This window comes from Branchiostoma belcheri, unplaced genomic scaffold, assembly GCF_001625305.1.
Source record: "Branchiostoma belcheri isolate BF01 breed outbred unplaced genomic scaffold, Haploidv18h27 scaffold2, whole genome shotgun sequence".
NCBI classification, from domain to species: domain Eukaryota; kingdom Metazoa; phylum Chordata; class Leptocardii; order Amphioxiformes; family Branchiostomatidae; genus Branchiostoma; species Branchiostoma belcheri.
In genome coordinates, this window is record NW_017803490.1 from 1,842,164 (window position 1) to 1,852,769 (window position 10,606).

At 43.1% G+C, this 10,606-nt stretch overlaps 1 protein-coding gene across 1 annotated transcript; it reads right to left on the reverse strand.

The window, feature by feature from the left end:
- Positions 1 to 709: 709 nt before the first annotated feature.
- On the reverse strand, positions 710 to 10,008 carry LOC109468360 (neuropeptide SIFamide receptor-like). The gene is made up of 7 exons (XM_019766609.1): positions 9,786 to 10,008; positions 5,451 to 5,559; positions 4,037 to 4,163; positions 3,291 to 3,420; positions 2,587 to 2,792; positions 1,480 to 1,631; positions 710 to 1,031 (listed from the first exon to the last, which is right to left on the reverse strand). Exons 1-7 carry the CDS (start codon positions 10,006 to 10,008, stop codon positions 710 to 712), a joined length of 1,269 nt encoding a protein of 422 aa, XP_019622168.1.
- Between the last annotated feature and the right edge of the window lie 598 nt (positions 10,009 to 10,606).

The window sequence follows — 10,606 nt, forward strand, 5'->3', positions numbered from 1 at the left end:
TACGTCTACCTGACTAACTCGACTTACGGGTTCTTTTTTCCTCATAAAGCCTTGTCCTAGATACAAAATATAATACCCTCTTTTTTGAATTTGAAATATTGCAAGTATCGTGACAGAGCTTTGAGCAAATCTGTGGTATATGTCTTCCGCCTCTAGGCATCTTTTACGTCTACCTGACTGACTCGGCTTACTGATTCTTTCTTTCGCAAAAAAGCCTTGTCCGAGCTCAGAATCATAGAGCCCGGGGTAGTTACTTTCCACTGGCGGCATTTGATTTCCAAGATGTCCTATACAAAAATAATGCCTCATTTTTAAATCTGAAATATTGCAAGTATCGTGACATAACTTTGAGCAAGTTCGTGGTATGTCTTCCGCCTCTAGGCAACTTTCACGTCTACCTGACTGACTCGGATTACGGGTTCTTTTTTCCACAGAAAGCCTTGTCCTATTTACAAAAATAATACCGTTCATTTTAAATCTGACATATTGCAAGTATCGTGATATAACTTTGAGCAAGTTCGTGGGATATGTCTTCCTCTAGGCAACTTTTACGTCTACATGTACCTAACTGACTAGGCTTACGGGTTCTTTTTTTCCACAGAAAGCCTTGTTCGAGCTCAAAATAATACCCTCTATTTTAAATCTGAAATATTGCAAGTATCGTGACAGAGCTTTGAGCAAGTTCAGTCCTGGTATATGCCTTCCTTCTCTAGGCAACTTTCACGTCTACCTCACTGACTCGGCTTACTGGTTCTTTTCTTAGCAGAAAGCTTTGTCCGAGCTCAGAATCATAGAGCCCGGGGAAGTTACCTTCCACTGGCGGCATTTGGTTTCCAAGATGTCTGCCGATCTTGGTGGGCATCTCTAGCTCGTCTGAGATTTCTCTCATCTTGCTGGGGTCTGACAGGATCTCTTTCAGAGCCATCATGCCAGTGTCGTTTCTGTTTTGGCTGTCCTCGCTGGAGGACGCCTCACCGTTCTTCTCTTTGTCGTTGGCGCTGTCGTCCCGTCTCAGCCGGCCACATGTCTCTCTGAGGGGAGATGTAGACACATGTTTTCTCAGGAAATAAAGTAACTACTACCTTATAATGTGTCCAGGTCATGAGATATTAAAACTGGAAGGTCCCATGTAGTAACAGAACCGAAAACCTAATCATTTGAAAATATCGTCAAGACCTACCCATGCACGTACCTAGTTTTATGACAATCCATAGCAGCTTGAGTTATAATGCTGAACCACACGCACAGTGACATCATATGAGATGCCATTATAGAACAAGGCGGCTGAAATAATTTTTCCTTCAGTCCATGCTATTCTAACTGCGATCAGCTGATGCCTTCATCACAGATGTATACCATCGTCCTATCGTTACCGTTTTTAAAGAGACTCAAAAAAGTTGCTGATTTTATTCAAGGTACTAAAAATCCCTGCATTCAAATGGTCTTATACGTAATTACAAAACCAGGTAGTTTTGTTACCTGACGAACTTGATGATGGCTTTCCTGGCCTTGGGGCGGAAGGTCCAGTACAGATGTGGGTTGACCATACTGCTGATGATGCTGAGCCGCTTCGCCACGTAGTCAGCGTTTTCTGACGGGAGGATGCCCAACTGGTTACACAGTGTCCTGACCTGTGGAGAGACCAATAGCGTGGTGAGCAATTCCTTTCTGACACAGAGCTTGAAATGCCTTTTACTACTGCCTTGCACTGGTACAGGTAACAATAAAAATTACCTGCAATAGGTAGGCAAGTTTTACCTGCACCGCGCCCTGTTTACGCTTACTTAAACACATTCATATATATGGTGACTCTGTTTTGCCACTTGCTACATAATGTAATCCAATGCCACGGGATGTCTGCTACATGTACATTGTATGTCACAGTTACCATGTTCCAGGTCATTGTCCTTATTTGTTTGGAACGGAATGAGAATAAACGGATCAAAAACAATATCCTTTCCCTCTGTGGTGATAAACACAATACCCGGGGCCTAGCTTACCAGGATGGGCGCTGTGCAGACGATTGACACCATCGATGACCAGTTACCATGGCGACAGACGTCTGGTCCACGTCATTGCCCTTAAGCTTATTTGTTTGGAACGGAGTGAAGAAGAAACGGAGCAAAACAGTATATGTACCTTCTACGGATGTATTTTTGGTTGAAATTTGGTATGTGGGTAGGTCTTGGCCTTGTTTAGTTTTGTCATGGTTGTCTTTGAGTATTGACTGTAAAATCATCTGAAGAATAATGCACATTTAGAAAAAACAACAAGAAGAACGGGGTCCTTGCCAGGATGGGCGCTGTGCAGACGACAAACACATGATGACCAGTTACCATGGCGACAGACGTCTGGTCCAGGTCATTGCCCTTATTTGTTTGGAACAGAATGAAGAAGAAACGGAACATAAAGGAACATAACATAATAACCTGGCCCCTACCAGGATGGGCGCTGTGCAGACGACAAACACCACGGACACCATGACGTCCAGTTACCATGGCGACAGACGTGTGGTCCAGGTCATTGCCCTTATTTGTTTGGAACAGAATAAAGAAGAAACGGAACATATAATAACCTGGCCCTTACCAGGATGGGCGCTGTGCAGACGACAAACACCACGGACACCATGACGACCAGCAGGGTGAACTCGGAGTACTTCTCGTGGCGGCGCCGGCCCCGCTCGTTCCCCGCCTCCTCGTCCTGCGGCGCCCGCTCCACGCGCCCGTTCATCCGCTGCACCTCCAGGATCACGTACAAGTTCATCACCAGCAGGATACCGATCAACACGAAACCTGGAAGGGAGAAGGAAAAAATGCCCTATACTTAATTGCACAACTGTACACAGGTCACAGGTTTACATCTATTCTATACTGGCCAAGCCCTCTCAGATCTTCGTTGGTTGCGACTGGTGGGATGAGGCAGGTGCTCCAAAAATGAATATTCGATTGCCAGTGAAAAGTGCTCATAACAAAACTTAGTGCTCCTGCCATGGCCGTCTCCCCTGCCCAATTAGATACCCCCGTTTTAGGCCGATTTCAACCACTTATTCAACCTGCCAAGGAGTCTAATGGAGACTAGTGATAGAGGAATACATGCTAAGTCACAGTTGGGATCGCATTGTACTGGGGCAGCGCCATCTTGCGGCGTGAATTAGTAGGAACAGTCAGTATTGCCATATGAACGGTAGCAAGGGGACTACTATAGCGTTTGCGGTATTTTGTGCAACGAAGAACTGCATTTTCTAGTATTTCTTCTACCGAGCGTAGGTTTTTATCAGCCCTATCACGTACCCTGCACGACAGTCCAGTAGATGTAGAAGCGTCCAGAAGCGGTGGAGTCGGACCAGTCGAAGGAGCAGACCACCTCAAATATCGGAGCCACGGCGACGACGTCCAGGAGCGGTAGGACTGCGAAGACAGCCTGTAGAACACACGGCAAAACCGGTAAAGAGCTGTGTTGGCTGCAGGACATGGACATTCTTGGCAGCCATAACGATAATGGGCCGAATGAGCCAATTGAAGACATACGTCTGAAATGCTTGCATCCTCCTTTGACATGTTGCTTAATTTTGCCCAAAATTTGTGCTGGCCTCCAGTCTATCGTGGTTTGGGTGGGCTTTCTTCTATACATTTCATACATACATACGTTGTAATTTGATAAGAATTATGACTTGAATGATAAGAACCCCAATCAATAGTACATTTGAATGACTGACTTTCAGACAATCTCATGTTGTTATACGTGGTGACTTTTAAAAGTGCGACGACAACTTCAGACATTTAGTTTATTTCTTTGACCTGAACGCTGCATGGCAAAAAGATGTACCAGGAGAATAGCCACATGTTAGATCCCTGCCATTAAAGAAGAATACCTTGCTGTTTACGATTCCCATAGGTTTAAAAGGCTAGTAGCCTGTGAAACCCAAGCTCCGGGGGGCTCCCTACATAGTCCGCCACCCAAGATTGGTTGGCGGACGGACTACTAGGGAGCCGCGGCGAAACGCGAGGTTCAGTCAGGCTAAAAGGCTAGCACTCACCGAAAAGACCGAAATGGCGATCAAACCGCAGACAGCCGTCCACGGCTTGGCCCAGGTCACGTAGCGGAATGGAAACATCAGAGCAGTGAACCGGTCCGCTGCGATCAAAACTACCGCAAACTGCGAGCTGCATGGAGAAGAAAGAATCGGGTAATCTCCAAACAGTTTCTGTGGGCCAAATGGGATATATTGGCCGCCTGTATCCATTTGCTGCCGGCACTTGGGTGGCGAACTGGCCAATTTGATACTGTCTTGCCAATTTGACACCGTAGCCACCCAGAGAATCTGCTTGGAGATTAAGAATTGGGCACATTGCGAATCACTAAAACCGGCCTTTATGGCATCAACTAAGTCGGTGCTTGCTATCACGCCGTAAATAGTTTCATCAGGTTGGTAAGTCACTGAATAGAAAGACTGTTTTTACGCAACCAATTTTTTTTTTATTCAGCCGACGTTTCGGTGACCGTCTGTCACCTTCCTCAGGACAATTCTGGCTGGTTCACATCGCACAACACAGGTGTCGCTGCTTATAATAATGAAAGACCTTTATTTTTGCTCATTGCGAACTAAGTACAGGTCACGCCATGGCCAATAGCGATGGTAGACTAAAGTATATCTATAGTAAAACTACATATGTACAGGTTCTGCTTCTTCTCGGTTCGTAAGACAGTTGTAAATGTAAGAACATATGGAGCTGATACTAAAAGTAGTACGAGGGTTATCATATAGATGACTAGATCACAACAAAAAGGAGAACAAGAAATAGGAGATTTTAGACTTGACTTTGACCTTGACTTTCGTAAATTGGAAGTATTTTGGGGTTTCGTGAGCTTCAAGTTCTCAAGACTTTTTTTCTTAAGACCTTTTGATAATGATGATGATGATGACTGGTTTATTATTCACATAAACAAATACATAGACATACAGGTTTAAAAGTCGGTGGCAGCTTAAATGGCTGATTTGTGGACTTTTTTTACAATTTAAAATCTTGAGAATATTATATTATCAATTCAGACTTGAATACAAACACTACATATACATGTACATAGGAGATACAATATCAAAGGTACGAAAAGCCTGTTCGCCCAGTACAACAACCAGTATGTTACAGAACTTGCGTATCGTTCAGCAACTTTGTCATATAGTAAATAGAGCTCTTAGTGAATCGAACAGTTCTGGGTCTGAGAGTTTGTAGCTGTTTCCACAATTCCAAATTTTGAATTACTTTCAGCTCATTTGATCAAGAACATTATATACATTCAATATACTAATGTCCCTGATTTGATAGAGTCTTTGGAAGTCCACCCACTTATTTCCCCGCCAGCTAGAGCGTTTCTGCTTGACTGATGTAATAATCACTGTGTGATGTCGACGCAATGAAGCATGCGCGTGGAAAAGTGAATTCATCACTAACCTTGTCAGGAGGAAGATATGCATGAAGGCGTTGTATGCGCATGCGTGCCAGCCGCCTGTCCAACACATGCCCCGGAAGTAGGCTGCAGCAACCAGCGGAAATGAAAAGGCTGATGGGAAGACAAAAGAATATAACATCAATTAAGTTTTATTTCGCTCTATTCAATTATGATCGCCACAAGTAATCATCCGGTTGCAGCATATACCTTCGCACAGTACATCACAATGAAAATAGACATTCACCGCCCTCTTTTGGCATAGTCATATATCTATCATTATCATATAGACGGGTGACGTTGACCAGTCAGAAGGCTCCATTCCACATGGTTTATGACGCCGTAATAGAGTCACTAATAGAGTCAAAAGAGGACATTATTCGTCCCAATCCATACATAAAACAATCCAATAATCACCCGCAATTGACCTAGGGTGTCCCAAATAGAACACGACTCTGTTCCAAAAAATCCAAAAATAGCTTGAGTTATGCTCCAATGACCTCGAGTGACTCCCATAAGGAACACATTTTCCCTGCCGATGACCAAATCACAGTAACGACAGTGAATTCCCAACATGTGACAGTCACTGTCACTTCACTTGAAACATGCTCGAGTAAGAATCCTACTTAAACTCTGTTACCACTAACACTTGCACAGGGCTCAGATGTGTATGAAGAACTCATAAGTAGTTAATGGTTACGTTCTGTTCCGTGTAACAAAAAACGGAAATGTCACAAGTCCATGTACATTCCTGTCTTCTGTACTCAACTGTCGCAACTTGGCTTCAATGTCGGGAGGAATTTCTTGTTGTTTTCTATTGGTCCAGTTTGGATACTTTGGGGTAAGAAGGAACATGTAGGGTCTAAACTTTCCTACTTTGGTGAATTTTAGTCAAACCCTCTAGTTTCTTCGTATATTTTGGATTTTGACTTTCTTGTGCAGAGGAATATTTGAGATGTGGGAAAGTTCTTTTATAAGGCCCTGTTTGGATGCATTCACAATGTTTCCATTTCAGTTACTGCCACAGACTGTAATACTACTATGACATGTTTACTCCTCACGGTGTTTCAATTTCAGTTACATATCTTCCCCACAACAGACGTTCGACATTCACCGCTTCGTTGAGTCGTTCTTAATTGAAGCGCGCCGTCGTCACACACCATCGCGTTTACGGTTATCAACTAGCGTATGCATGTCATAATCCCTCAACTGTAAACTTGTAAATGTGCGTTAGGCCACATCAAGTAATTTTAATGGATGACATCAGCGTGCGCATTGATTTTTGCCGTACTTTGGAAAAAATTGTTGTCTTCTGAAAGTGGTCATCATGTAGAAAATGGGCAAAAATGTCTGTTACCATGTCGTAGAATGCCAAAATCAAACGAAAAAGATGAAAATGTAAAGAAATGAATTGGAAGAGTAGATTATTCGCCTTACCATACTCATTTGTTCAACCTTCATGACCACGTACATTTCTTAATGAAAGCAACCTTTTTTTGGCCAAACCCTTTTTTTTTATTCACACGCTCGCATCAGTTTTGGGGTTCCCAGAGGATGTGATCCATATGATCAAACCAACATTGCCTTACCCACATCATTTCTAATTTTGATGTGCACAGAACTAGAGGATGAAGAACAGAAAATGATAAAGGAGGCAATCATCGTCCCCAACCTTCAAGCTGATGATGTGACGATGTGAGTAATTTTCATGAAAGACTTAGAGGAGATGAACCATTTGATGTGAAGCGGTTGTCAACAGCGTTCTTGCTAAGATGTGCACGTCATCATCTCTTTAAAGGCAACCAATGCAATTTTTGGCTAGCAAATCTGGAAATATTATATGAATAAGGTACATGTAATATGTATTGTGTTGACATATACTGTCCCACATATTAAGTACGTTTGCATCATATTTTTGGCATTTAAAGCAACGCAGAAAGCCACAAGTTGAGTCCTCTGTTTTCAGGGTGGTACCCCCAAAATCAGCCCATGATCCTACTGATAAAGGTTTTCCGCCAGAATTTTGGCATTTCTGCTCCATGAATGACATGCCATAATTTTTTGCTAAGATAAGACTCTCTTTTGGTGGAGAATATGATCAACTGATATAATTCATGGAAATGAGGATCCTATGTGCATAGTCTGGAGAAATAATATATAATTTTTCAGTCATAAAGAGAGAGAGACAGTTTCATTCGGTGCAGCCAAGAACGTAAATTTTGCCTCCGGTACGGTTCTAGATGCGTGTGAGATATCCAGAACCGTGCCTGAGCAAGGTTCTGGATAAAACACAGTTCTGGATGCAATAATTTTGTTATATGCCTACACCCGTCATCGTGCATGCATATGGCACATGGCTGTGTATCATTTAATCAATTTTTAACAAAAATAGAGTTTTTAATAAATTGTCATGTTACATGCACAGTTGTAGATATGCAGAAAAATAACATACTGACCTTTACAAATTACCTTCATCACAATGCTTAAGGGAAATCCAGGACAACATCTTAAGATCAGGTAACAGTGCACATCTGGGCCACACATGCAGTAAAAGCTTATCCATTAGATGAAAGTCTTAACATAAAGAAATATCATATACACCAGAGTAAAAGGTGAGGAAGTGGCGTGAGCCATCCAAACCTCTGATATGTATTATAGCGTAAGAACTACCATCATATGTGGAACAAAGAAGGCGTTTGATTTTTGATGTTGCAGTTTTATGCGGCCCCTGGCGTTTTAGTTAAAATTCTTCTTACAAAATAACACCTTTTTACATAACTCTGCTAAACATCACAATGCATGTGTAGTATATATGTGCTTTCATAATCATTGGTGGAATTTCTAGCGTATATATAGACTAGACATTATGTTAGAATTGCCATGAGATGTTTGGAACAAAGACGACTTTTGATTTTTGATGTTGCAGTTTTATATCCGGTCCCTGGCGTTTTAGTTAGGCGTGACAAAAGGTCAAAATTCTTCTTACAAAATGCCACCTTTTTACATACATGTAACTCTGCTATGCATAACAATGCATGGGTAGTATATGGGATGAGGATGTGCTTTCATAATCATTGGTGGCATTTCTTAGCCTCTACCAGGCTTCGGGAAGCGACTGGAAAGGGTAGAAAATCGGCCAAATAGACAGCATGCCATGGGAGTTTGGTCGGCTGGAGAGAATAGTTTGCCGCTCCGTATTCTCTCCAGCCGATCAAACTCCCTTGCTGTCTCTCTATTTGGCCGATTTCTACTCTTTCCAGCCGCCTCCCGAAGCCTGGTAGAGGCTAGGAATTTCTAGCGTTTAGGCCTTTTTATATATAAAGACATTTCCATATGAACAATGCATGGGTTGCTAAATGTCAATATGTATGTACTTGAATTTGCTACGTACTTAAAACCATCGGGAAAATCATGGTATAGAAGATGGCAAAAGATAGTCCAATAGCATTTTTGATACCTTAGGGGCAATATGTTATTAACCCACTAGGTCTAGGGCAAGATATTAGAAAGCAGAGACCATTCCTGTCCTCCCTCTACCTTTTACTAAATTTGGGTACCAATTTTACACCTGGGTTGAGTGAGGAAAGTCATACAAAGTGTAGTTAACAACGTCCTGCCAGGAATAGCACTCTGGTCTAGTCGGTCCGACCTTCCACGACATTCAGAAGATGGTAATCTTGTATATATAGATATAGAACCTACAATCAAAAAGTGATGTTCATCTTCTATTGCATGTACTTCTGGTCTTTTCTGGACAAAACGGACAAAAACGTGGTCAACATGGAGATGCATTTACTGGAATCTATCGGTGATATAGTTAAGTAGATGATGCTAGCCTACTATCGTAGTTAGGGCAGGCAGTCGTCGGCGCTCTAATATATTTTCACCCGCGCGTCCAGTTTAACAGGCCGCCCGGTTGGAGTGTTACGGCTGTAGGAGTTTTTCACGCCAGGAGGTGATCAACCCCATCACGATGCTTCTCGTCGTCGTGCAAAACCTACCGGGGGAAACAAACTGAATCGGGCGGGGAAGAGCTCCTGTAGCCCCGTAGAGCACCCGCCCCAACCGCGATATAGACACCAGGCTAGGATGCTACAGACTATTGTAAATCTAACTAGCTTGTGGGGTCGTGTGGCATAACGGCAGAGCGTTCGACTTGGACACCAAAAGAGGTCCCGGATTCGAACCCTGTCATGTCACCGATCTTGTGCCCTTGGGAAAGGCACTATTCTGGATGGAGGCCTGGCGAACTCCATCTAGTATTAGCCACAAAAAGGTAGCAGAATCTTCACCTAGTTGAAGGCAGCTGCCTCAAAATGAAAGAAGAAAGAAGAACTTACCTCCGGCGCCGAAGTCGTGAGCGGCCAGACCGAGCACCAGCACGGCGGGAACGCTCACCTCTCGCCGCAGCTTCTTCACCACCAGCACGATGACGCACAGGTTGGACACCGACGTGAAGACGGCGATGAACGCCCCGGACATCCCTCCTCCATAGTTCACCTCGTTCTCCGCCTTCTTCCCTGCAGTACAGTTGAAGATGTCGTCTAAATCTTTACCATACATCTTCGGTTGATACGGAAAGAGTTATGGGCAAGACGCCCCGGCTTGCATTCAACTACGAGTGTTCGTTCGCAAATCGAGACCCGTTCACTGTTAGTTGACTGCCGTATGACGATAAGGCCACTGCAAGTAAATCTTATAGATGGCATCCTCCGCAGACTCCAAATCTAATGCGAAAGGGCGAATACAAAGCAAGGCGGGGCCAAAAACAAAAAAAAAAACAAGCTTTCTATTTTCAAATTTTGAGATCATAAACCTTGTTAAACCAGATATTTTTTTATTCAGTGACAACATCACATATTAATATAAAGGAATGAAATACAACACAGCAACAAAGTAAAGTAAAGGACAAAATATTAAATCAAAGCCTTGTCTTGTCTCCTCTTTTCACATTTATCTGTCATCCACCCACCTTCCGGTATGGCAACGGACATCTTTACCCATTTGCGGCATGTTGTTCACTATCAGGGGGCAACACATTTTTTTTCTCCAAAATCAGGTGAAAATCAATGCAATGCGCGCGCTGATGTCATCCATAAAAATGACTTGCTGTGGCCTAAGATTAAGAACGCTGCTGTGATAGGGCGTCATACCCGTGGCA

Coding starts and splice junctions, on each gene's coding strand:
- LOC109468360 (XM_019766609.1), bottom strand. CDS start 10,008: ATGTATGGTAAAGATTTAGACGACATCTTCAACTGTACTGCAGGGAAG. Junction 1,632..2,586: donor TCTGCACAGCGCCCATCCTG/GTAAGGGCCAGG, acceptor GTCTCTCCACAG/GTCAGGACACTGTGTAACCA. Junction 1,032..1,479: donor GCCATCATCAAGTTCGTCAG/GTAACAAAACTA, acceptor ATCTCCCCTCAG/AGAGACATGTGGCCGGCTGA.